Source organism: Lycium barbarum, chromosome 7, assembly GCF_019175385.1.
Source record: "Lycium barbarum isolate Lr01 chromosome 7, ASM1917538v2, whole genome shotgun sequence".
NCBI lineage: Eukaryota > Viridiplantae > Streptophyta > Magnoliopsida > Solanales > Solanaceae > Lycium > Lycium barbarum.
In genome coordinates, this window is record NC_083343.1 from 124,464,216 (window position 1) to 124,491,939 (window position 27,724).

Sequence of the window (27,724 nt, forward strand, 5' to 3'; positions counted from 1 at the left end):
TGCACTTGGTGGTAAATAGTCACTAATATATAAGCGGCATTCTTTTTTAAACATACTAAAAAAGAAAGTAAGACAAACAAATTGAGACAGAGAGAGTAATAATTAACAACGAAATCGATAAAAATTTCACACAATGGTCTATTTGACACTGTCGTTTAGTTTGTGTCCATTTTTTTTTTTAGCATATATACCACTTCAGATATGTGGTGTCTGAACTTAGGCTTGACAAAATTAAACTTAGTGTTATATGAGTGGAGTTCATGCATTTCTACTTGAAGTTCAGTCAAAAAAGGTTGGACTTCAGTCATCTTTGCCTGAACTTCAACCATGTATGATAGTTTTTAAATCACTTTTTCTTGAACTTTAGCGATAAGTGCTTGAACTTTCGAAAGAAATGGCTAAAGTCAGACATAATGATTAAACTTCAGCTACATATAGCTAAAGTTCGAGTAAAAATGGGATGAAGTCATAACCACATATTACTAGACTATGTGGCTGAAGTACATAAAAAAATGGTTAAACTTCAATCATATGTGCCTGAAGTAAGGCAAAAAAATGGTTGAAGTTTCAAACAAAAATGGCTGAACTTTAGCCGTATGTGTCTGAACTTCAACAAAATATGAAACTTCAGACACTATATATCTAAGGTTAACTGAAGTGGATATACATACAATTTATTTTAAAAATGAGCACAAATTAAATGGCGGCGTTAAAATCGGATATCCGTGCACTTCCTTGCAGGTTAGATTTAGTAGAAATGAATTGGGCTTGCTTATGGGTTTGAACTAAGATGCAACGGCAAATGGGTTTTTCCCCTCGATGTAAATAATTTTTTGCATCATAATATTTTACAAGTTATGTCTGCACCTTAAAGATTTTATGCCTCGCTAGGCATAAGTTCGATTTTGAGGACAAACACCAAAGACCAGCCCATATGAAGGGCAAAAATTAAGACCAGCTCATTTGAAGCACAAACCAGGCAATTTCTTCACGGCGAAATACTACATCAGGCTTTAAAATTCAATTTTACTAATGGGCCAACCGGCCAATATGTGAACTGTGAAACGTTCTTTCTCTCGAATCTCGAATGAAGCCCTGGCTGACAACTTCTTTATCAAAAAGAAAAAAGAGGTATCATTAACAAATTAATGAGGAGGAAATACATAAATACCCTCCTAGAGATGACACCTTTTTTCAATAAGACACCTAAACTTTGCGGGGATCCTATGATCCCTCGAACAATTTTGAATTGGAATTAATACATCCTTTTTCGGGTACACAGCGTAGAGAGTGTATATCACTCTCCTAGGAAGAGTGAGGACCTAAAAAAATGATAAATATTTTTGACAGCTATTAAAAAGATTTTTTCTACTTATTTCTCTTTTTATTTTACCTTTTTCCTAATTTCATTTCCTTTTCTTTTTTATTCTTTTATTTCACCCATCTTCTTCATTTTTTTTCAGGCCATTGATGGTGATTTTCTTCTCTTAGCTTGTTTCTTTTAGTGGTGGTATGGAATGGTTCTGGGCATAAATGAGCTTTTAATTGTATTTTAGGGGAATTAGAAGAGGAAGACGGAAGAATATTAAAAAGTGGTCGTCGGCGAAGAGATGGCAGAGCAGTGGCGACCGGTCAGCCATGATGGCTTCTGCCACAGGTGGAAGAGAGTTTTTCAAATTGATTATTAAGCCATAATTGTTTGTATAATTTCAGGAAGAGAGAGAGAGACCAAATGCAATGATAATAGCATAAAATGGTGGAGTGATTCTTTTGTTTCCATTTCTGAAGCTAAGCACACCTCCATTGTTGTTTCAGTGAAGCTCGCGGTTAGGGGAAGGGGAGAAGGTGGGGTGGATAATTTTTAGATTTTTGTTTGGTGGTGATTTTAGTTTTCAGATTTTGATTATTTGGTGGGTTTGATTTTCAAATACTGATTGATGATGGTTTGGAAACTATTTGGTGGTGATATAGTGGAGTTGGTGGTTGTTGCAGTGGCAGTGATGGTAGTGGCTTCATCGGAGGAGCTTTTATAGAGTTGAGATGAAGAAAAAACGGAGAAAATAAATAGAAAAAGAAAGAAAACGATTCAAATAGAAAAAACAGGAATAAAAAGTATTTAAAAATTAATTTGACACGTGGCAAGTGACAATTGGTGAGTGATTTGCACACATTTTTTTATAACTGGGATTGACCGAAAAAGGGGGTCTATATACTACTCTGAAGTTGTTCAAGGGGGTCATAGGACCCTGACAAAGTTTAGATGTCTTATTGAAAAATGGTGTCATCTCAGGAGGGTATTTATGTATTTTCTCAATTAATGAGGCATTACTTTAAAATTGTGTCCACCTAATTGCTAAACTTTACTCCATGAGGTCTTCTGTAATTGGAAAAAAGCCTTCCATATATTTTCGTATGCATGTTATGCTAAATGCAATGTGCAATTTTTTTTAATAGTTTTCTTTTTAATTAATATTTTAATTGGATCCAATACGAGTTGGACTACGGCAGTCGGCATACTCTCGCCTTTCTTTTCTTTTCTTTCATTTTATTAAAGTAGTGATTCTATCACATTTTCAAAAGGAACAATTCCATTAATGATTAGAGAAATATTAGGAGTAAACACGAGGCAAGAGTATATTCACAAGAGCCATCTCAACTAGAAGTTACTTGTGATGGAAGTATCTAGTGAATAGCTTTTAGGGATTGCTCGTAAGTGTTAAGAGTTTACCAATAATGCTATAATTAGATGTGATTTTTCTATCCTTAATCAAGAGTTTTGAGTTCGAGCAATAGGTATAGGAAAAAAAAACATGTTAGGGAATGTTTCCCAATTGACCTTTACGAATTAGTTGGAGCATAAATACGGGTACCGATTGAGAAATCAAAAGTTAGAGAGCACATATTAACTTGAGACACAAGTAATATAATATCACAGGAAAATTATATCAATCTATTTATTTTAATTTACGTGTCTTATTTTTCTTTTTAGTCTACCAAAAGAATCATATCACTTTTCATACTTAGTAACACTTTAATTCCAACATCCTATCTGACATGTTTAAGACGACAAGATTTAAAGGCATATTAACACATTACACACATCTTTAATTTAAGACCACGAAATTCAAAAGTCTTACTCATTTTCCTCATTTGCGTGCTCAGTTAAACTAATAAGATATATAAAATAAAATGGGGTAGTAACAATATCACTACCAAAAAAGTCAGGAATTAGCGGCGGACAAATTCTGTAACTAATCACATTAAAATCTTTTACTTATTCTATGCAACGATAGATTATTAGAATATTTTGTTAACTACGAGCTATTTAGCAACGGATTAATGACGAAGTTTATAGTTAATTTTAATTTTTTCCTAATGAATAAAAAAATGCTTTTTTTGCTAATAATATAAAATTTGAGGGTCCGACCAGTGGGAGAGCAAAGTGTATGTAATGTCTGGTTAAAACTTGTACGTCTCAAAGCGTAAGAAGAAGAGGTACGACAAGTGCTGAGGTGAGTTTTATGTTTTAATGAAATGATTGCTTCTTGCATCAACTTCAAAGCTACGCATCTAAATTACTCTATTTGTTTAGTTTTATATGTCATAGTTTGATTGATATATGAGCATCAAAAGAAAGTAAAAAAGATTTTTGAAGAATCTGATCTTAAAGATGTGTACATGTAATGTACCAAAGTGCTCTATTTGACTTGTTATAGAGCATAAGTTTTCAAAAGCTCTTTTTACATTTTTAAACTTCATACCCAATCAAACACATGAATGAGACATGTGATATATTATTTATAGAGTGACATTCTCGTTTAAGCAAATTCAAAAGGAAAATAAGACACAGAAAATAAAATAGACGGAGATATATAAAATACAATTTAATTTATTTAAATATTCACCTACAACGTAAATAACTTTTACACCATCAAGGCATCAACATAATTTAGTCTATTATAGCATTTTATTTAGTAATTTATTATCGGTTACGTACCAATCAATACTTATTAAATGTATTGATTAATACAATTACTTTTTAAGTGATCTGATCTGTAATTTATTTTACACCAATACATTAAACTTAAACTCTATAAAATACATATGCCTATGTGTAAAGGACCTCTCAACCCCCTCTCTGTCTCATAATCAAAAATAGCAAATCTATACCTTATTCTTTCTTTTTCCTGTTTTTACTCTCTTATCGTCATACATATTTTATTTTCTTCTCTTCTTTTTCTTTTTCTTTCTCCCTCTTATTTCCTTGTTTTTAACTTATATAAAAAAGCTAGAGCCAGCAAACAACACTTTCCCAAGAGTGAAGCTAACTTTGCATGCAGACAAGAAAAAGATCATTCAAAAGTTAAAGCCATCTAATCTATTTGAACTTCCAATACTGCTATTTCTAAGACTTGGTGGTTCTCTGTTTTTGCTTTGTTCTTTTATAAACTCTCTGTCTATAGAGAGTGAAAGAACTAGTAAAAGCTAAGAACTAAAGTGAGAATTTGAAGATATGGAAAAATTCTCTAATGGGCTGAGCCACCTTTTCATGACTGTTTTTCTACATTGCTTCTCTGCATTCATGGTGATTCCAACCATAACTGATATCACTATGTCTGCCATTTGTCCTGGAAAAGATGAATGCTCCATTGCTATATATCTCACTGGAATTCAACAGGCGGTAATATTCCCTTAATCCCTTCTTCTTTTCATTTTCATACAGAATCAGAGACGGATCTAGGACGAGTTCTGTGGGTTCAATTGAACTCATTATATTGCTTTTTCTTTTGTTTCAATGAGTCGAATCAATAAAAGACTAAATCACAGTGGATCGTGACAGAGTGGGCTTTCCGTTGGAATTATTGTGTGTGCATGTACAAAATGGTTTAGGAACGTATACGTAAAATAAAATATTCAGATTCCACTTACTCTAAATTCTAGTATCGCACCTGCTAAAAATGCTTTCAATTTAGTGTCTTGTTTTCTAGCTTGCTTCTTTTCATTTCTTAGCTGAAATTCATATAAGGAGTTAAGGACACTTGTATATTTCTTTATAGCAACATATTGGTTTGTAGAATTTGAATATGCTCATTATAATAAAGTGGTATTGCCATTTTAATGATAAAAAGTGAGGGACTTACCTTATGGTTCCATGTGACATGTATTCCACTCTTACTTTCCACTTCATAGTGCCATATACTTTTCACCAAAGGCTTCACTGGCTTATTTCCCCCTCTATCCTCACATTTTGCTCAAATCTTATAGTACAATTTTATGCGAAGGGAATTAGAAAACGTATGTACATATAATGAATCATAACTATTTCGAAATTACTGACTCTAAATTCTGAATCCGTCATTATTCATTATATATCCTCCATGAAGTTGTTTGCTTTTATTCTAAGTTAAACGGTTATAAGTAATTAAGTTTAATCGTAAGTCTTAGCTCACTTCCAAGGGAGAATTGGACTTGTTTAGAAGGGAACCAAAAAAAAAAAAAAAAAGGGAAATAGAACAATGAGGAGCATACTTAAAGTAACCAAATAAATGCTTATCATAAAACAATTTCTTAATTACCCATGTGCCTTATTTAGCCATGCATCAACAATCCTCAGATTATAATTCTATACGCATGTGCCTAACTTTGCTAAACTGTTTTACTTGTTATGTCTAGTTCTAGCAAGATTGAAAACAAAAACTAATAAGTGCTCTCAATTTTAATACAACACTGCTAAATTGGTGTAGTTTTTCCTTGTTGAATAATTTTCCCCTTTGAGAATCATAAAGTTGGGCATGGAAATTTTTATCGAGTAAGAAACTAAAAGACTGTCCCATTAATGTTCTTTAATTAGAGCATATAACCAAAAAAAAAAAAAAAAGGTAGAAAGAATGAAAACACGTACGTGTACACAATCCTAGATATCCAAATAAAGAATCACCATTCCTGTAGTGTATGTTACGCATAGTACATTACTCAAACACTTTATCGTCGTTTTTAATCAGAGATTTCGGGTTCAATTAATCCTGATAAAATCTATGCTAGGAAGCACTTCCTCCTTCAATGGGTCCTACGCTAAGCAAATTTGGATTGATCGAGTCAATAAATGTCGAATACCAGATAATTATACAAAAAAAAAAAAAAAAAGAATCACTTTATCTGTCTTTAAGTGAGAAGTTTCCCCTGCTTCTTTAGAAATTGACTTATTAGAAAATGAAACTTCTGCTAGTTTGTCAATGAACGCAAGTGTCTCGTAATACATGTCTGCCCCACTTTAGCTACCATTTTGTCGTTTTGATTTCATTTTTCTTCTAATTTTGTTCTTTTTTTGATTACATGGAGTGATCTTCAAATAATATTAAAAATCTTCAGATTGCCAGTTACAACTTAAACTTTGTTGGATATGAATACATTTTGACCAAATTGAGCCTGTAATTTTTGTAATTTTTTGTGGTGATGTGCAGATAATAGGATTGGGATCACTAATTATAATGCCTGTGTTGGGAAATCTATCAGACACTTATGGGAGAAAAGTCATGCTGATGCTCCCTTTGACCCTTTCTATATTTCCTCTAGGTACTTATTTTCCCCATTTCATGTGAATTTATTTTTTCAATTCGTTTATAAAAAACTGTTTTTTTTTTAAATGTGAAAAGAGTTTTAACTTAAATTTTTAATTTTATCTCTAATAAGAGGCTTTTATAATCACATAAATAGTGTAACATGTCTAAGACCACATATTTTAAAAGTTTTATAACCACATAAATATTATAACACGTTTAAAATACATACTTCAAAAGCTTTCGCTTCTTTCTTAAACGGCATGTGAGTTAAATTAAATTAGAAGAGTATATCTTCTATCTTAATATAGTTAAGGTGTTTTTTCTTGTTTTCAAATATTTATGGTTTCCATTATTTCACCACCAAAAGATGTGGTGCAGTGAATGAGGCTCCTCCTCCCTTAATCAGAAGTCTCGGGTTTGAGCCTTGAGTATAGAAAGAATCTTGGTAGGGAACATTACCACCCGAATTGGGCCCTGTCTGACGCAAATCCGGATTAATCGTCCTCCAATGCGGGTATCAGACACTGAATGAAAAAAAAAAAGCAAAAAGGTTGCCATTATTTTAGAACTATCCCACTGACTTCAATTTTTGAAAAAACATCACTGAATCTTTTAGACCGACTTCCACTATTGAATCCCTTTAATTAAAAGGTAAAAATGGACAAATAAGAACCAGATGGAATAAAGAAGATAGTAAAAATGAAGATTAAAGGACCCTGAGAATGAAGAAATGAAAAGGCTAACATTATACTATTAGTAGAATCTTTGGGAAACGTATTATAAGTAGTATTAAAGCATACAAATTAAAGCTAGTCCATCACAGTGTACTGTTGAGTTGGTTAACTTTTTCATCTATTTGGTGAAACCAACCAACCTATTTACACTTTGTTTCCTCCACTCTGATGCTTCTTAATGCCCAAGTTTCTTTCACTTCATTTGTTTGTCATTACTCACTTGTGGGAACATGTACAAAAAGGAAATTTCTCTTTTGTTTGTTTGACATTCTATTGGCCCCCCCTCTCTCTCTCTCTCTCAAGTGTATTGCTTGCTTGAGAAGGATAAAGATCAGGGGCAATTAGTTGGCATGAAGTTAGTTATGTTAGTACCTTTAATTTTTATCCAATAGTATTAATTTGCTAAGAGTCTTAGTTTAAGATTTATATGCTAACTAATACTCCCCCCATTCCATATTACTTGTCCACTTTCTCTTTTACACGTCTTTTAAGAAATCATAAATAAAAGTTTATTTTTACTACTACATTACCCTTATCGCTCTCCAATAAATTACACTTTAATTAATATTGGTTACTTTAAAAAATAATTAATGCTAAGGTCAAAATAGGAAAATTTTAGTTAATTCTATGTTGGTTTTATAAATGAACAAAAATTTTGAGATGGATATATTTAGTACTGTGGACAACTAATATGGAATGGAGGGAGTAGATTAGTGTAGAGAAATTCTAGTGTCAGAAAAACTAGTTCGTGTTGTTATTGTTGTTGGACTAAAATGAGCACAAATAGAATGACATGCTCATATAAATACTAAATAGTGTGAATTTATATAACCGACCATGACTTGCTTAAAATTGTGGAGTTACTGTTGTTTTTGTTATAGAGTGCTTTGAATTTTTCAAGAAGAAAAAACGCAACATATTTTCATATATGTATTACTTTGTTTTCATTTCATTAGTTAAAAACAAAAAAAAGAAGAAGAGGATTTGAGATTAAAAAAAAAAAAAAAAAGGAGAGGATTGAGATGGTTTAAATGAGGAACATGTTCAGTGAGACTAATCATTACCTCTGCTTTCAAGAATTGAACTTATCACTCTCACAATGTTAGCCATTAGAGCAAAACCTTATTTGTCATTAACCTTCAAATGTTAACCAAAAATAAATAAATCATGTTAGATGAAATTATTTGTACCTCCATGAAAAAGGAGTAAGTATAAATAATTATAATTTTTCAAAGCATTTATTTATCCGATGAAATCAAAGTAACAATTAAATCTCATTTTGTGAAAATTAATTTTCTGTGGACAGTGATATTGGCATACAGCAGGACAAAATACTTCTTCTATGCTTACTATGTGCTAAGAACTCTGGTTGCTATGGTTTGCGAAGGAAATGTTCACTGCCTTGCTCTTGCCTATGTGGTAAAAATCACTACCTTCAATACTCTATTGATATCTTAAAAATTATTTTCACCAAATTTATTTATTACTCCATCTGTCCCAATTTATGCGATACAGTTCAGATTTCGAGGGTCAAACAAGAAAACATTTGACCACGATTTATTCATATGCCCTTTAAATATTTTAAGTTGTTAATTATTGTGACTTATAGTACTTTTCATGTAGTTTTTAAATATGTAAATTATTTTTCAATAAACTTAAAAATTGTATGTCTGAATTCACGGTCAAAATAAAGAAGTTTGACTCTCAAAATCCGAACTTATCACATACACTGGGACAAAGGAAATATATACACGGCAATTTTTTTTTACATTATCTAGTCACTTTTTATTCGTATAGCAGCAGGAAATTTGTCTTATTTAAAAAATACAAAATTCACGTCTTAATTAAGTATACTTATAAATATCATTTAGTGATTTGAAATATTAAAAAAAAAATATTTACACCGGTGATATATATAACTTAAACTCATATAGTACATAATAATTTTGTTGGATTTCAGGCTGATGTTGTTCCAGAGAGCCGTCGCGCCTCTGTGTTTGGAGTCCTCTCAGGCATTGCCTCATCTGCTTTTGTCTGTGGAAATCTCTCTACTCGCTTCCTCTCCACTGCTTCCACTTTCCAAGTATGTGACAGTACTCTTTTTATTTCGAGACATTTTAAATAGTTTGACTATATTTTAATACTTAATAATAGATTTAACTTATATATATATTGATACTATAACAATATTTACCCCATTAATATATTTTAGCATGTAATAAAAGGTTAGTTACCTTATTTTTCAGGCTACTATTTCCAACCTCTTATAGAAAAATCACTCTATCTGAATATAGAAGTTGAACTCATAGTACTATTTGTATATGACTTTCATGATTTCGAATTCATCTAACTATAAAATTTTTAAATTTTGATCAGATGTTTTGACTAGTAAACTCTTTTGCAATTATTTCCAATATTTCCTTCTAGTGCGACTATAATATACTCCCTCCGGTTCAAAAAGAGTGTCTATTTAGTCATTTGCACACCTCTTAAGAAAATACTAACTTCTAGGCAAAAATAGATAATTTGACTAAACTACCCCTAATTAAATAGAAATTGTTATTTGGTCACTTAACACTTAATAAGGGCAAATCTGAAAAAATAAGGTTAATTCTTTCTTGATTTGGTGATACTCTTTTTGAACCCAAAAAATAAAGGTTTAGTGGACACTCTTTTTAAACTGGAGAGAGTAATATATAAGTCAAATTAGCATCTTATAATCCATTTCCAATCAAACACAAGTATCTAGTTTAATTTATGCTAAATTAAACTATTGCTACCTATAGGTTGCTGCAGCAGTGGCAGTAATAGCTCTGGTATACACAAGAATGTTTCTCCCAGAGCCTTTGATAGAAGACCACATTTCTGCTAAAGGAACAGAGACAATTTGCCTTTTGGAAAAAGCTCCAAAGAAAACATTCCAATTATTAAAGACACTGCCTTCTTTCAAGGATGTGTTCTGTTTGTTAAAGAAAAGGTCAGATTGGAATTTCACTAAATTTTTATACTATCATTTAGAATAATTTTTACCCTGCATGCTATATTGCTCAGACTATCTAAAAATGTTGTGGCACGCATGGCAGATCCTTCAAAAAGAGCATAGAAAAATGTACGATTTTCGAAGGATTCGACACTCACCTGGCGATACTTTTTAAGAGTCTGAGCATTTTTAGTTTGTTTGACTCTCCTATTAATCATGGTTATTGTAAATTTTGCAGCTCCACATTCTTACATGCAGCTATTGTTGCCTTCTTTGTCAATGTTGCACAAGTTGGACTAGAATCTTCTCTTCTTGTAAGTTTCACTACTTCCCATTAATGTGGAAACCCCAATTGTCTATAGAGGCAGATTTAGGATTTAAAGTGTATGGGTTCCTACAGTAACCTTAAGTTAATGTACAATAATAACTATGTCAGAATCAAATATTTCTAGTAGATTTTTAGTGGATGTCTTAGTATATATACAGAATTTGGATAAAAGCTACTGTGTTTATGTGAACCCGTAAGTTCTACTCTAAATCCACCACTGAATGTCTAGCATAATATTGGGATCTTTACATAAATAGTCGGCCTGATTCACTCTTTAAATTTCCTATCCAGTATATACAGCTTATACACAATTATACACATAGTATACATTACATTTATTATACATCAGAAACTGCAATTTTTCTAAGACAAATTGGTTTTCTTGAAACTGTAAGCAGTATTTCTTGAAGGCACAGTTTCACTTCAACAAAGACCAATTTGCTGATTTGATGATAATTTCTGGGATTGCAGGATCCATATCACAGGTGGTTGTTTTTGGATTACCTTTATTGTTTCATGTTTATAATAATTTTAGCTTCTCAGTTTCTTTTTTAACTTTTGCAGCTTCTTCTGATGCCCATATTAGTTCCTGCTATTGGAGAGGAGAAGCTGCTCTCTGTTGGGCTCTTTTTCAGTTGTGTTCATGTACAGAACTAACTCTATCCTTTACATTTCCCATTGCGATTTTTACCTTGTATAGCCATCACCAACATAATAGCCGGTAAATATATATTTTTTGTATATTAATGTATAATATACATATTTAGTACTCCCTTTTACATATTTGGCTAACTATTGAGCGGCAAAATGTGTTAAAAGCCCTTTTCAATTTAAAGCGTTCAGAGATTTCATTTACTGATGTTTGACTCAAATTCAATTGCAGATGTTACTTTATAGCATTGCTTGGTCATCATGGGTAATTTCTGTCTCCTTACTAGTCCATTTCATAATCTATTTGTTTTTATCATTTTCAAGATAGTAAGATAGAGCCCATTTGGATTGGCTTATAAGTTGGCTTACAAGCTGTTTTCAGCTTTTTTGAGTGTTTGGCTGGCCAGCTTAAAGTCATTTTATGCTTAAAATAAGCTCAAAAAAATAATTGGACCCATTTGACTTAGTTTATCTAAAGCAGCTTATAAGCTGAAAACAGCTTATAAGCCAAAAAAAATAAGTTGGACTACCCCAACTTATTTTTTTCAGCTTATAAGCTGCAAACAGCTTTAAGCTGTAAGCCAATCCAAACGGGCTCATACTGATTTACCAAATGAGTGAAGTTTATTGATCAGTCAAAAATATGCAGGTCCCTTATGCTAGTGCGTTGATCTCCGTTCTGTCTAATTTCGCAATGCCATGTGTAAGTCTCATTTTAATTGTTTGTTTTTTGATAGTTTAAAGCTAAAAAAACACTAAAAGTTTTACCTGATTGCAGTTGAAGAGCATGGCCTCCAAGCAAGTCGGGCCAAATGAGCAGGTGTGTAACAACATCATTGATCATTTGTTAAACTCTTTTTTTTTTCTCCCCTGGAGGACAAGAACACCTTTGTTAATGTATTCAACTTAGATTTCTTTATTCGTAGAATAAAATTTCCTATGGTCTCTATCTGTTTTGACTATTTCTGTCTCACAACCTCCCAACTTGATCTTTATTTCCTGGTTTCAGGGAAAGGTTCAAGGATGCATCACAGGCATATGTTCCTTTGCGAGCGTAGTTTCCCCATTAATTTTCAGTCCTTTAACAGGTAGCTAAACTGGAATTTCTTTTTTCTTCCCTCGCATTGGCCATATTAAGTCAATTTAATCTGATTAAGTTGTCGTTTTTTCCAGCTTTATTTCTATCAGAACATGCACCCTTTCATTTCCCAGGATTTGGACTAGCCTGTGCTGCCTTTGCTATAGTAAGTGTTTTGGCTTTTGAATTTCATCCTCAATTTCCTTTCATATTACCTTCCCCCAGGAAAGGACAAGAAATGCATGTGTAAATTTGATTAAAGCTGAACATGTTACATGAAAATTTTGAAGCTCCAAGGTGAAATATTCATTTTGTCCCATTTAAAGATCTCAGGCTGTCATTAGTCAATTTACATAGTTCACGAGGCCTAAAATATGTCAAAAGTTTTTGTTTCATCTTGTGTCTTTTGAGCTCCATTTCTCGTCTTGTATTCACATTTTCTCACCGTTCCATTTTTTATGACGTGTTTGACTTAGCACTGAGTTTATGAAAGAAAAATAGAATTTTAAGAAAACATAATTTTAAGACATATCAAAAGTACCTTTAGAACTAATTTTGGTTTTAGACATGCCATGACATTAATGTTGGTCCCGAATGATTTCAAATTTAACATGATCCGTGTTTATGCAGATGGTAGCATTCATTGAGAGCTTCATGATACGTTCCGCTCATCCTGTAACCAATTGCAGCCTAAGCAATTCAGACTCAGCAGAGCCTTAGTTTTGCAATTGGAGTTTAATGGCTCTAAACCATAAGGCCATATCTTTATAGTCCAACGATCTATTCAACTTCATCGACTGTACTAAGGCATACTGAAGTCAGCATGAAATTCGAGATGGAGCGAATATGTTGTCAATATATCGTTAAACTTGTCTCCTTGTCTTACAGAAATTCCGGATTACTGCAGCCTCCAAGAAAAGATTTCAAATATTCTTGTAATGGAACTATAGAGAAGTGTAGTTTGTCAATAGTAGTGTACTTTTCCATCTAAATGCTCAACAAATGATTGCTCAGAGGAAATTAAAATATGTAGATCCATATGATCATGAACATGTACTAGGAAGGTTTCCTTTCGTTTTTTTTTTCTTCCCCTAATGTTATTTATCTTCAAAAGTGCTCAGATTCTGCTTTTCAGATGATAAAGTTTGCAGGTTGAAAATAGAATTTCAGGTAGTACATACTGTTAGGTACTCCCTCCGTACCAATTTAATTATGTGCACTTTTCGGATTTCATGATTCAAAAGAGTCTTTCTTTGACAGTAATTTTTTCATATATCTGTTATATATTGAAGTGTCAAATTCTCAGTATAATCCCACAGGTGGGGGTCTTGGGAGGGTAGAGTGTATGCAGACTTTACCCTTACCTCATTTACCTCAAAGTAAAGAGGCTGTTTTCAGAAGACCAAACTGTCAAGAATGAGATTTGAACCCATGCCCTTTTGGACCGTACCTGAAACTGGCGCCTTAGACCAACTCGGTCATCTTGACATGTTCGGAAATTAGTTAAATAAGTAAATAAATTTTTATTTATTTAATTAATTTTTTGGGCGCTGGCCGTTTGGATGTTGCTAAAATAAATATTTGTTTTACAATCTTTTCGACTTCAAACTTGAAATAAAAAAATTGAAGTCTAAAAAGCATGCTGGAAAAGTATTTTATTTTCTTATTCACAAAATTTCAACTGTTTTTTTAAAAGAAAATGTTGAGGAAATGAAAGTACTCCCTCCGTCCCAATTTAAGTGTTTCAGTTTGATTGGACACATAATTTAAAAAATAAAAGGAAACTTTTAAATCTTGTTGTCTTAAATTAAAGATGTGTGTCTTTTAAATCTTATGATTTTAAACTTGCCTTGAAATTGGAAAACTTACTAAATATAAAAAGAAATACTTTTTTTTAAACATAAGAAAAAAAAAGAAGTAAAACACTTAAAATTGGGACGGAGAGAGTAATATTTTTTGTGAGAAAAAGAAGAAGAGATACTGTTTGTGACATAAAAACAAGAGAAAGAAATGGTGAATGGGGAATATAACCGAAGAAGTATTGAAAGTGTAGTACCACTAACTTTGGAGAACAGAGACCAACAAAAAGTAGAGTGACGGAAGCAAAAAAAAAAAAAAAAAAAACGAATAATCTTTTATAGCCTTCTAGACGAAGCCTTTCACAATGTATGGAGTGATATCCACATGGTCCCCTCCCCATCCCACATTCAAGTCTCCGGAATATAGAAGCGGATTCAGAATTTAAACGGTTTGAATTTTATCTTTAAAGTACGTAACATTTAATTTTTATTATGTTTAAAAAATTAAGAATTCAGATATAATATTTATCGAAATTTTTACTAAGTTTCTGCGATATATAGATACTTTGTGTCAAAAATACTAAGTTGGGATGATCTAGCAACCAGGGATGAAGTTAGTAAGGGAGCGCAACTGCGCAAGGTCCATCCATACCCCCTTCGCCAGAAGGTCAAAGTTATTTTTTTTATGTATATATTAGAGAAGTTGAATCCTTTTGACTTTTTCTTGTGTTTATTTTTTTTGTATTTTGCATTATATTAGTGGAACTTTTGGTTCTACCACTGACCGCAGCAAAAATAGTTGCATCCGTCACTACTTAGTTATGTATGTTGTTGGCTATTTCTAACTTCCATAAACGTCAGTGTTTTTCCAACCAATAATGTGCTATACAGTGATTAAAGCAATGAGGTAAGCAATCCCATTATTTATTGAGTGAATCAAATTGCACCAACATAAAATTCTTAATTATACTCTATATCACTATATGAATAAAGATGCATCACTTTTTAAAATAGGTTCTTGATGGTGTCATCATGTTGAGTGGAAAATGACACAACAAACAAGTTTGTAATCTTATTTGACAAGAAGAAACAAGGTTGTGGTTGTGAGTAACTATCAAGCCCCTGTATTCCAATTTTTAAATCCAACATGATATGCATGAAATGTATATAATCCTTAAACAAAGTTTAATTCAGAATAAAGAACAACAATAAGACAGTTTGGTGATATAAGCAAAGCAAGAAACTCTGTTCTTATTTCCTTTTGTTTACTTTCTTTTATCTTTTTTGTTGTGCTCATGATGTAAGCTGCCGTACAGAATACACGTACATAGCCTTCAACTACCACATTTTTTAGCTAAGTCTTCTCTCTAATAATTAGAATCTGAATCAGAGGGTATATTCGCGTTCGTTTTTGTAATATTCTTTAAATCTCATTCTCTTAATTTTTGGATGATGGAAGATGCTGTAAGCTGCAGTAGCAGAGGATTGTTGGAGTTGTCACAGAGTCGTACTCGAAGGAGAAGGGAAAAAGTCGAAGTCTTTCAAGAAGTTCTTCGAAGATTGAAGGAGTCGAATGATGAAGAAATGAATCAACCTGGTTTTGAGGACGAGTTATGGGCTCATTTCACTAAGCTTCCACTTCGGTAAAGTTTACTCTCTGTGTTGGGTAATTTACTTGTTACAGCAGGCTATTACTTATATTTCTAAGTTACCTTGTATATGATCAAGCTTCATATGGGATGTTACTTGTTGTTGTAGTTCTATTTAACAAAATATTTTAGCAAATCTTAATTAGTGTCAGTACACTCTTTGCCTATTAGTTCCTGCTTTTGATGGACACCATTACACACAAATGTTTGTTATAGACCACAACTTTCAAAAATCTTTTTTCTTACTCTTGGTGTCCAGTCAAACACTGCCACATAAGTTGAGACGGAGGCCATGGAGCATTAAAAACGGCGACTTATCAGTTTGCTTTTAAGTTTCTTAGTTGATACTTATAGTGTATGAGAATCAAAGCTTGTGTTCTGGTTCATAGTAAACTAGTTAGAGATATAAAATAGGCAGGATAATTTAGGAGAAGCGCATAAAAGTGTTCTTGTTTTGTGTTTATATTTCAATGCTTTTAACTGGCCTGGAAGAAAGGTAGAATTGTATGTTTTTTTTTGTTGGTAACCTTTTTATTTAAATAATAATAAGTTCAATCACTAATATAGGTATGCATTGGATGTGAATATTGAGAGAGCACAAGATGTTGTCATGCACAAGAACTTGTTGCAAATGGCACATTATCAGAATCCCGCGCCAGCAGTTGAAGTCCACCTAGTGCAGGTAATAATATTATCCAACTTTTGTGCTTCATCTTTCCATGATGACCGATTTATGTGTATTTACATGTCTGATGAGTTAATAGTAATTCAAGCAATATTTGAACTCAATCATGAACTTAGGGATATTTGATGGAATGGTCACTTGAATGATGTAGTTAAGTACAATATACTTTATTCAGTTAGATATATGCTGATGTTCTTTACAATTTCTCTTTACTAGTATCTTTTAATAAGTTTTCATTTTCTGATTAACATGCTTGAAGCAAATTTGAATAAGAACTTATTCATTTGATATTTGCGCTATCCAGATTCATCGAATAACTGATGGAAATCCAGGGGATTCAGTTCATTCCACTTTCTCAAAAAGGGGAGGTGCACAAGGTACTGATCACCATGGCAGGTAGACACATGATGATACAAATATAAATATATATCTGAACTCTCTTTCCTATGCTCAGAATTGTGATGAAGGCTTAAATAGTCTGGTTTGTATAATTTGATTTTTCTTTTCTTTTTCAAATTACAGCATGCATCCTCCACCTGCCTTTGGTTTGTCACCAAGCACAGAGCTCGCATTAGGAGCCAATAAATTATATATTCAAGATGGAAATAGTGCTGTGAGGGGAAATCCACAGTTATTTTGGTAATATTCATTTCTCTTCAATGTCATTCGTAAGGAGTTTTTCAGTGTTTTAACATGTGTTGGAATGGAAAACACCATTGATGTTGTTGCTGTTAGCAACAAACAGAAGAAGAAGAAGATGAAACAAGAAAGAGAAAATCATTTCAAAGAAAAGACTTTCAGATGACAAAACAGAATAAAGTATTATCCCACATGGATTCAATTATTGTGGGTTGTTGAATCACTTTGTGCACAGTTGGCACAGCTGGAAATCTGTTACACTTTTCACATGTGGTGCACATGAGAGAATATTTGGAATGATGAGGTTTTGATATTGTTAGGAAATGCACAATTAAAATAGAACAAGTATACAACCTAGATTAATAGTTATTTTATTTTCTTTTATTCTTTGTACAAATCCAATTGTATAAATACCTGAACAGGGCAATGAGAAAACACACAGAAAATTTTCCACATCAGTTTTCTTCAAATCTTTCATGGTATCAGAGCATTGGGACTGATCCAAATCTCTTCTCATCTTATTCATCTGCTGCAGCTTACTCAGGAATTTAAAAAAAAAATAAAAAAAAAATGCCTGAAACTGTTGTGACTGGAGCACCCAGTGATGGAAAAACAATCATCATTGATCATACTCATCCCTTTTACTTGGGATCCTCTGATTCACCCGGAATGACCCTTGTTAACACAGTGTTTGATGGAAAAGGGTATCTGGGTTGGAGGAGGTCTATTTTACTATCACTTTCAGCCAAGAAGAAGCTTGGTTTCATAAATGGAAGTTGCAAATCTCCAGATTCAACTTCAGCAGATTTTGAACAATGGAATTGCTGCAATGATATGGTGATTAGTTGGATTCTGAATGCATTATCAAAGGAAATAGCTGATAGTGTCATATCCTCCACAACAGCTAAGGGTTTATGTGACAGTTTGGAGCAAAGGTTTGGCAAATCTAATGGAGCCAAACTTTATCACTTACAAAAGGAATTATCTGTCTCAGTACAGGGAAATAGTGACATAGCTGGATATTTCACTAAGATAAAGAGAATCTGGGATGAACTGGACTCTCTAAGTATCATTGTGTGTTGTTCATGTGTGTGCACTTGTGAAGGCAAAGAGAAACTCACAAAATCTTTGGAAGATCAGAGATTAATTCAATTCCTGATGGGTTTAAATGATGTGTACACACAGGCAAGGGGAAACATTCTTATGATGAATCCCTTGCCTAGCATCAATGTTGCTTATTCCTTATTATTACAAGATGAGAATCAGAGAGAAGTATATGCAAATGCACAGTTCTCTGCTGATTCTGCATCTTTCATGGCAATGGGTCAAGGAAAGTTTGCAAACAATCAGTTAATGGCTGAGTTTGCAGCATTTATGGCAGCTGGGCAAGCTAGAAATGCTCAGAAGTTCAAATTTCAGCCACAAAGAGGAAGAGATATGAATCAGAAATTTAACAATTCAACACAAAGGTTGGTAAAACCACAACAAAAGTTCAAAGGAAAGAAGAAGTATAATCCCAATGTCACATGTACTTATTGTGGGAAAACAGGACATGTTATGGATGACTGTTACAGACTCATAGGATTTCCTCAAGATTTTGAGTTCACAAAAGGGCAAGACCAGCCTAGGGCAAATGGGATAATATCAACAGAAGGAGAGGGAGATAAGGCCATACAATATGTTGAGAGTAAAGAGACTGATATCACTCAGCAGTATACCAAATAGGAGGTGGCAGAAATGATGCACATGTATAAACATGCAAAGCAGGCACAGAAGGGGATTAATGCAAACGCAATTCCGGGTACTGTTTTAAAATATTCAGGATCATGTTTTGCTAGTCTAACATCAAGCACCTGGATCATAGATTCAGGTGCTTCAGAACACATGTGCTACAATCCTAATTCTTTCCTGTTCCTAATCCCTCTTCCTGTACCTTTAAACATTAGTTTACCTAATTATTTCAAAGTTAGTGTTACCCATACAGGAAGCATATCCATTCTGCCAGGTCTTGTCTTAACTAATGTCCTCCATGTCCCAGATTTTAAATATAATCTTTTGTCTGTGCATAAGTTCTGTGTACAATTCACATGTGACATCTTATTTACATCTAGTAGTTGCATATTGCAGGGACTTTCAAAGATGAGTCCACAAGCTTTTGGTGAAGTAAGAGAAGGACTTTATTTATTAGAGCCTTCTGGTCCTAAGTCTAGATGTTTATTTACTTCTGATGTTGTTTCAATTCCAAAAGGAAGCAATTCCATTCAAGAGTCTGTTTCAGTTCCTAGTTCAGTACATGCCAACTCTATCCCTAATGTAAGACTTTGGCATGTAAGATTAGGACATCTCCCATTTTCAGCAATGAAACATTTACATTTCCTCCATTGTGTTTCAAACTCTAATTTTATATGTGATGTGTGTCCTAAGGCAAAGCAAACTAGGCTCCCTTTTCCAGTTAGTACTATCAAGTCTAAGGGAATTTTTGATCTTATTCATGTGGACACTTGGGGCCCTTATAAATCAAATACATACAATGGTCATAAATATTTCCTCACTATAGTAGATGACTATAGTAGAGGAACATGGGCTTTTCTTTTAACCACTAAAAGCAATGCTTTTCCTATACTTAAGAGTTTCTTTTCTATGGTTGAGAGACAGTTTAAGGTTAAAGTGAAAATGATCAGATCTGATAATGCTTTGGAGCTAGGTAAAGGAACACAAGAAGCTGCCTATTTAGCATCAGAAGGTATTCTACATCAGGTATCTTGTGTTGCTACCCCTCAACAAAATGGAATTGTTGAGAGGAAGCACAGACACCTCTTGGAAATTGCTAGAGGTTTAATGTTTCAGTCACATCTGCCTATTTCTTATTGGGGAGAAGCCATTTTAACTGCTACACATATCATAAATAGGTTGCCATCTCGTGTTCTCCAAGGGAAAACACCATATGAGAAGTTGTTTCATCATGAACCTAGTTATGACAATTTAAGGAATTTCGGATGCTTATGCTATGCATCCACTTTGGCACAAGGCAGATCTAAATTTGATGCAAGGGCCAAGACATGTATCCTTCTGGGCTATCCTATACAACAAAAAGGATATAAATTGCTGGAATTGGAGACAAAGAAGGTTATTGTTTCAAGGGATGTGGTCTTTCATGAGGATCACTATCCCTTTGCAGAGACAGAACCTGCACATGTGCACATGTTTCCAAATTTCACTTCATCATCAGATAACGCCTTTTCATTCCTTGATGACATGCCTGCAACATCAGACATCTTACATGTTCAACCTTCATCACCTAGCCATTCTCCAGATCACTCTCTTTCTCAGTCTATAAATACACCCAACCCTTTTGACACTTCTAATTCACTCCCTACCAGCACTACAAATCTTCCTTCTTCCAACACTACACCAAATAATCCAGATCAATCTGCACCATCTAAAGTTGTTCCCATTTTGCCTAGCAGACGAACAACTAGAATTTCAAACCAACCAAGCTATCTCAAGGATTACATATGCAACAGCATCAGGTTTGCAGATTTAGACAATGTCTGCATAGGGGAAACAGACAAACCAAGTGCTTTCTCTTTCAATGCCCTAACTACTGACAACCAACATGTTTTGCATTCTATTTCCAGTCTTAGTGAACCCAACAGTTTTTCTCAAGCCATTCAACATCCAGGTTGGGTTACAGCTATGGAAACAGAAATCCAAGCCCTACAGGATAATCAGACTTGGGAGGTGGTGGAGTTGCCACATGGAAGGAAAGCACTTCCTTGTAAATGGGTTTACAAGGTAAAGCATCTTTCAGATGGCAGTATTGAAAGACTCAAAGCAAGGCTTGTGGTAAGGGGGGATATACAAAGGGAAGGCATTGACTATGGGGAAACCTTTTCACCAGTGGTCAAAATGACCACCATTAGATGTTTACTTACAATTGCTGCAAAGAAAGGGTGGTGTGTCTCACAACTTGATGTCAATAATGCATTTTTGCATGGTGACCTTCAAGAGGAGGTATATATGAAGTTTCCCCCAGGTCTAGAGCCTCCTAGTCCTACACATGTTTGCCTTCTAAGGAAGTCCCTATATGGTTTGAAACAGGCTTCTCGCCAATGGTATGCTAAACTAGCCGGTGCTCTAAGTTTCAAAGGTTATTCATCATCTTTAAATGATTACTCTTTGTTTTTTAAACAATCAGGGGACCTCATTTCTATACTAGCAGTGTATGTCGATGACATACTCATCACTGGGAACAATTTATCAGAAATCGAAGACATTAAGTATTTTATCAATTCTGAGTTCAAAGTCAAGAACTTGGGAAACATTCACTACTTTCTTGGCATGGAAATTTTACGGGAAAGACAAGGATTCATAGTAAGTCAAAGGAAGTTTACATTGGATTTATTGAAGGAGTTTGACATTTCCCATCTACCTCTGGTTACTTCGCCTTTGGATCCATATTCCAAACTTTGTGCAAATGATGGTCCTTTAATGGAAAACCCGACTCTTTACCGACATTTGGTCGGAAAACTGAACTATTTGACACACACCAGACCAGATCTCAACTTTGTTGTACTTGCATTAAGCCAATATATGCAGAATCCTTGTGTGACACACTTTTCTGCTGCTTTAAGGGTTCTGCGGTACCTCAGTGTCGATCCAGCCCAAGGAATATTATTGAATTCTGATCCATCCTTCACCTTGCTAGCATTCTGTGACGCAGATTGGGCCGCGTGTAAGGATTCTCGCCGATCTGTAAGCGGATTTTTTATTACTCTCGGTGGAGCTCCGATTTCTTGGAAATCAAAGAAGCAGATTTCGATCTCCCTTTCCTCTGCTGAAGCAGAGTACAGATCTATGCGACGGGTCACTTCCGAGCTTACATGGTTGATTCGTCTCCTTGAGGATTTATCTGCACCAATTTCTCTGCATTCCGACAGTCAAGCGGCTATACATATAGCACGCAACCCGGTCTTCCATGAGTGCACAAAACATGTCGAATTAGATTGTCATTTTGTGCGTCAATAATTTCTTGCCGGGATGATTACATTGTCATTTTTTCCGTCTTCTCACCAACTTGCAGATCTATTTACGAAACCCTTATCTGGGGCTTCCCACAAACACATTCTCAGCAAGATGGGGGTCATGACACTCCCCTCCATCTTGAGGGGGGATGTTGGAATGGAAAACACCATTGATGTTGTTGCTGTTAGCAACAAACAGAAGAAGAAGATGAAACAAGAAAGAGAAAATCATTTCAAAGAAAAGACTTTCAGATGACAAAATAGAATAAAGTATTATCCCACATGGATTCAATTATTGTGGGTTGTTGAATCACTTTGTGCACAGTTGGCACAGCTGGAAATCTGTTACACTTTTCACATGTGGTGCACATGAGAGAATATTTAGAATGATGAGGTTTTGATATTGTTAGGAAATGCACAATTAAAATAGAACAAGTATACAGCCTAGATTAATAGTTATTTTATTTTCTTTTATTCTTTGTACAAATCCAATTGTATAAATACCTGAACAGGGCAATGAGAAAACACACAGAAAATTTTCCACATCAGTTTTCTTCAAATCTTTCAACATGTTGGTGCTGTCATAATCAGGGAATATGTTAATCTTTATCTCTTTTACTTTTTTTTATAGGCCTTCGTATGAAATAACGATTTCAACACTTGACAAGCCCAAGCTCCTCACTCGGGTAAGGCTTTTTCAGTAGCTAGACCAGAAATGTGATAATATCTTCTGTTTCTGAGGATAATCTGCAAACACCAAGTAATTCTTAATCAAGTCTTAATTATAGACATTATAGGATTGAGTGGCATTTGACGGTTCTTCACTAACGGTTACATACTGAGCACATTTCAGCTTTTTCAAAACGCATTAATCATCAAGTAAGGAATGTCTATATTCTCACTTAATGTGCTTACAGTCACTTGTTCTGAATATGGACATGTTATTCAGACTTTTGCCCTCTCTAAACATTCTCTGGGAGTTTCTGTATTTAGTTCTTTACATGATATATGACTAAGGTTTATGCATGTTTATTTCAGTTGACTTCTTTACTTTCTGAGATTGGGCTGAACATTCAAGAAGCTCATGCTTTCTCCACAAAAGATGGTTACTCCTTGGATGTCTTTGTGGTTGATGGTTGGGGAAATGAGGTACTCTACTAAGACTGAAGTATGAGTATACTTAGTTTAAAGATAGTTTATGCTTGAAACTGAGTTATCTGTCCGCGTATAAGAATGGACCACATCTTCTTTGGGTATTTTGCTTATGTGCCTTCCTTTTATCTGGTCTTCTGAGCATATCTGTATAAACATTTCTTTAGTAATTGATTGCTACTCTTGTGTTTCGCATTCCTCTATGACAAGCATAAATTGTATAGCACCATTTCTATTTTTGGCGTGATATTAGGTTGAATCTGCACTCTCTCCTCTTTGTCTTATCCATCTTGTTCTTGTTTTGCTCTCTACGAAATGAGATGCTATAGCACAATAAAGCTCCTAAAACTTGTGTATATACTATCATGAGAACATGGTTGTTGCACTTTGTTGTTAATCAAATGAGTATAGACCATGAATAGAATGCAATGGTTTTCCATTGGTTATTCCTTAGAAGTTGGAAGTCAAATCAGGTAATTAAAATCAAGGGAGTATGTCAGATTGGTGTCACTAGAATATGAATCCAATTAGACTTTCCAAATGCAGCTTACTAGGTGAGGATCCATGAATGAAATTTGTGCTCCGTAATATATATCCTATCTGTAGCTAACAACTTATGATGAAATACTCATACCAATTTCTTCTCCAAAACTACCTGAGCATAGAAAACAATTATGTTAAAGTCCTGTAAAGTTGGGCAAAAGAAGGAACAGACGGACTACTTGAGTGGTCCATCTTGAAGTTCAACTTTCCAAGAGTCCTTCCGCAAGCTCCCTAATCACTGTGTTAGTCATTCAGAAGGTTGTGGTAGAAGCATATCCCAAATGGGATATAAATATGACCTGTAGAGTACTGATCACCTTGTCCACATACATTAATGAAATCAGGTAACTGTTTTATAAGTTCCATTGAAGCATATACTAAAGATTGTAAAGGAGCATTTTCTTGGTCTATTGAACAATCACTTTGTTGTATTTGGATTCATTTATTATTCTATCAACCATTACATGGTGAATGTTTTTTCTCCATATTTATATAATTCTAGTCTCTTTCCTAATTGTTAGGAAACTGACCAGCTAAGAACTGCCCTGGTGAAGGAAATTTCAAATATGGAGGTAAAAGTCATTGATGGTCTTAGTAATGTTGTTTTCATCTTATCGTCTCTCTCTCTCTCTCTCTCTCTCTCTCTCTCTTAAGTTTTAAAGTGAAATGCAGAAACAGCCTGGGTTAAATCAAGACCTTTTGCAGTCTGCGTTAAATCAAGACCGTTTGTCCCCTAAAATGAAGCTTGTACAAACCAGTATTAACTTCACTGTGAACCATTTGGATAAACCGAGCAATGGGAATGAAGCATGGGAAATAGACAATGCACTGCTGAAATATGACTACAAAATTGCAACTGGCTCAACTGGTGATTTGTCAGTAAAATCACACTTTGAAACACAGATATATTATTTACTGATGATGGGCTAACAATTTATCTTATTGGCAGATATAAAGGTTCATTCCATAGCCAGGAAGTGGCTATTAAGGTTCTCAAGTCTGAGCGCCTAAATGAAGATGTGCAAAAAGATTTTGCCCAAGAAATTTATATATTAAGGTGACTAAAACAAGTTTGATTCGAACGACAATATTATGTCCTATATAGATGTGTCTATCTAAAGATATTGTACATCTCCGTGGAGACTATACGCCACAACTCTTTCTGTACTTACAGGAAAGTCCGCCATAAGAATGTTGTGCAATTTATTGGTGCATGTACGGAACATCCACACTTATGTATAATCACAGGTAATCCAAGATTAAAGTGTCACATTAGATGCATTTTAATTAAAGAGCACATGGATTGTCTAGTTTAGTTTTACCCTTTCACTGGAAAAGACTTCTTTCATCTATCTAAAATATCCCTTCAATGCAGAATTTATGTCCGGTGGAAGTCTGTACGATTTTCTGCATAAAAAGAAAGGGTTTTTCGGGTTTCCAGCATTACTCAAGGTTGCAATTGATCTTTCAAAGGGTATGAGCTATCTGCACCAAAATAGCATAATCCACAGAGACCTGAAGACTGCCAATCTCTTGATGGATGAAAATCAAGTGAGGAATGAAGTTGATTTCCTGGTTATCCTTATATGTTTGACTGTATATGTAAAAAGACTCTTACAAACTGCCTACATATTGTCCTTGATAGGTTGTGAAGGTTGCTGATTTTGGTGTTGCTCGAGTGCAAGTTCAGTCTGGTGTCATGACTGCAGAAACAGGAACATATCGTTGGATGGCTCCAGAGGTCTACCCTCCCTCTCTTCCCTTCTTCTGTAGTATCACTCATTTTTCTTCTTTTTGTCGTGTTGTAGTATTTTTGGAAAAGAAAACTTTCACGGGACTTGAAGCGAAAAGTAAGAAGAGACACGGATGCTAATTTGAAGCGAAGCACATAATTTACAGAAAACTAAAAATTACGTACCAAACATATGTAAAATATAGTTTAGTTCTATAAACAATCAAATTGTAATCAAATGAACTAATTCCAGCATTCAGCATACAATAATGCAGTCATTTATCCAACTCCTCAAAATTGAGAGTTTTAAGTACAAACCTTCTCGTTTGGATCATTTTGCGCGTCATTGTGTGAAATGCACACTTCTCTTAAGCGCATGGCTTCACACATGAATCAATAATTTCTAGCTTGGTAGAGTTTCATCGTGACGAAACAATGACTTTTCATAACATTAACTTATGAGCTTAGCTGATCGAGGTCCTTAGTATAAGGCAATTTCCATCAGATCAAAGAAAAGGTCTAAAAGGAAAAACACATGTAGTTGAAATTAATTGTATGCATGATCTACTATAGAGTAACTCATGCAATCAACCCAAATTACTATTGAATGAACCCGTAGAAATGATGCTAGAAATGGTTATCTTGTTTCTCTAACTTAATATCAGCTCAATCAGTTCATACCTCCTGACTTTAATTTCTTTTGTTTGAAATTTTAAAGGTTATTGGACATAGGCCGTATGATCGTAAAGCTGATGTTTTCAGCTTTGGGATTGTTTTGTGGGAACTGCTAACAGGAAAGGTAATGCTTTCTCCATTGATTCTTCCATTTCAATCATTCATAAAATCATAGGGAAGAGAGGGGTTAGGAGAACATTAACATATGAGGACAATATTGCCTGTAAATCATCAGAAATACTTGTTGAATAAAGCTTCCAATTCATAAATTTTCATTTGTTTAGCATTTTGCTTAAAAGTTCATGTTGCCAAAGATCATTGTTTTTCATATTGACAAGCTTATTATGGGCAATGAATCTTATTATATATTTTACTATCTCAGTAGTTCACCCTGTAACCTATTACACTAGATTATCCCATTTTTCTTCATAGCAGCAGCTTCCTCATGAGCATTTACTTGGCTTTAAAAAATTTCAGTGTCAATAATCGTTTTTATCGATGTTAATATATCAGCTTCCTTACGAGTTCTTGACCCCATTACAAGCTGCAGTGGCTGTGGTCCAGAAGGTATTTCTCAATCTACAAACATATCTTGTCCTCTTGAATTTTGAATGATTCTACTTGATAACTCGTGCACTATGGTTGGATCTACACAAATATTCCATATTTTCTTTGGGTCAATGGTGGCCACAGGTGCACCAGGACATTGAGATTGTCAAAATCTGTAGAAAACTTAGCAGTAAAAACATATTTTTATTTAGAACAAACTATACATATACCACACTTCATAGCAATCGACAAATATCAGTACACTTAGATCACAGGAAGTACTAAAAGCAATATTGATACTCTGGAGCAACATCCTGAGGTCACTTTGAGAGATTAATTTTCCTGTGAAGTTGAGGTTTTTCTCTTTCATTAGTTGAATTTTCTAACATAAAACTATAGGGTCTGAGGCCAACAATTCCCACGCACACTCATCCAATGTTGGTGGAATTGCTCGAGAGATGCTGGCAACAAGACCCCTGCTTAAGACCTGAATTTTCTGACATTCTTGAGATCTTGCAAGACATGGCCAAAAAGGTATCAAGTTTACTATCATTTCTGCATTTGTTTTGTGTTTCGAAAAACTTGAACTAGCGTGTGTGTGCTACTTGAAAACAGATAGTTGAAGAAGAGAAAAGTAGCAAAAGAAGAAGCCTTGGATAACCATATCAGCTCATGTATGCTTTGTGATTGAAGAAGCGGGGAAGCTTGATGCATGACACGCATTTTACTTAGGATTTTAGTTATATACACTGTTACTACTATCAGTGTACTTTAACTGTGAACCTGTGATAGTAAGTTAGTTACCATTATTACCAGGTTATAAATTGATGTTTATCATTGAGATTAACCTGTAAGTACCCTTATAAGTGACCTGATTATATAGTGTAAATATTTCTACACTTGCATTGCATTGAACTTAAACCTTTTTACTTAATTTGTGTTTTCT

At 34.2% G+C, this 27,724-nt stretch overlaps 2 protein-coding genes across 3 annotated transcripts; both read left to right on the forward strand.

Annotated features, from left to right (window-relative positions):
- The first annotated feature begins 4,173 nt into the window (after positions 1-4,173).
- LOC132604165 (uncharacterized) lies at positions 4,174-13,572 on the forward strand. Its single transcript, XM_060317534.1, has 14 exons — positions 4,174-4,681; positions 6,462-6,573; positions 8,601-8,713; positions 9,255-9,377; positions 10,081-10,271; positions 10,513-10,588; positions 11,001-11,087; positions 11,167-11,247; positions 11,486-11,518; positions 11,903-11,956; positions 12,032-12,073; positions 12,263-12,341; positions 12,427-12,497; positions 12,962-13,572. The coding sequence occupies exons 1-14, from the start codon at positions 4,514-4,516 to the stop codon at positions 13,049-13,051; spliced, it is 1,320 nt and encodes a 439-aa protein (XP_060173517.1). The 5' UTR covers positions 4,174-4,513; the 3' UTR covers positions 13,052-13,572.
- Positions 13,573-15,286: 1,714 nt separating this feature from the next.
- On the forward strand, positions 15,287-27,680 carry LOC132604167 (serine/threonine-protein kinase STY46-like). Of its 2 annotated transcripts, none has more exons than XM_060317537.1 (16): positions 15,287-15,773; positions 16,347-16,461; positions 16,769-16,860; positions 16,987-17,103; positions 22,759-22,813; positions 23,166-23,276; positions 24,344-24,394; positions 24,501-24,697; positions 24,772-24,879; positions 24,997-25,070; positions 25,198-25,373; positions 25,468-25,563; positions 26,273-26,353; positions 26,743-26,796; positions 27,178-27,312; positions 27,394-27,680. In XM_060317537.1, the coding sequence occupies exons 1-16, from the start codon at positions 15,580-15,582 to the stop codon at positions 27,436-27,438; spliced, it is 1,701 nt and encodes a 566-aa protein (XP_060173520.1). In that variant the 5' UTR covers positions 15,287-15,579; the 3' UTR covers positions 27,439-27,680. The 2 variants fall into 2 exon arrangements, with proteins under 2 accessions (XP_060173520.1, XP_060173519.1); XM_060317536.1 differs by having other exon boundaries at positions 15,290-15,773; positions 24,495-24,697.
- Positions 27,681-27,724: the final 44 nt, after the last annotated feature.

Excerpts from the sequence above, each read along its gene's own strand:
- LOC132604165 (XM_060317534.1), top strand. The coding sequence starts at position 4,514 with ATGGAAAAATTCTCTAATGGGCTGAGCCACCTTTTCATGACTGTTTTT. Across the intron at positions 9,378-10,080 it reads CCACTGCTTCCACTTTCCAA|GTTGCTGCAGCAGTGGCAGT; the intron begins GTATGTGACAGT and ends TGCTACCTATAG. Across the intron at positions 11,519-11,902 it reads GCATTGCTTGGTCATCATGG|GTCCCTTATGCTAGTGCGTT; the intron begins GTAATTTCTGTC and ends AAAAATATGCAG.
- LOC132604167 (XM_060317536.1), top strand. The coding sequence starts at position 15,580 with ATGATGGAAGATGCTGTAAGCTGCAGTAGCAGAGGATTGTTGGAGTTG. Across the intron at positions 16,462-16,768 it reads TTGAAGTCCACCTAGTGCAG|ATTCATCGAATAACTGATGG; the intron begins GTAATAATATTA and ends TGCGCTATCCAG. Across the intron at positions 24,880-24,996 it reads CAAGAAATTTATATATTAAG|GAAAGTCCGCCATAAGAATG; the intron begins GTGACTAAAACA and ends CTGTACTTACAG.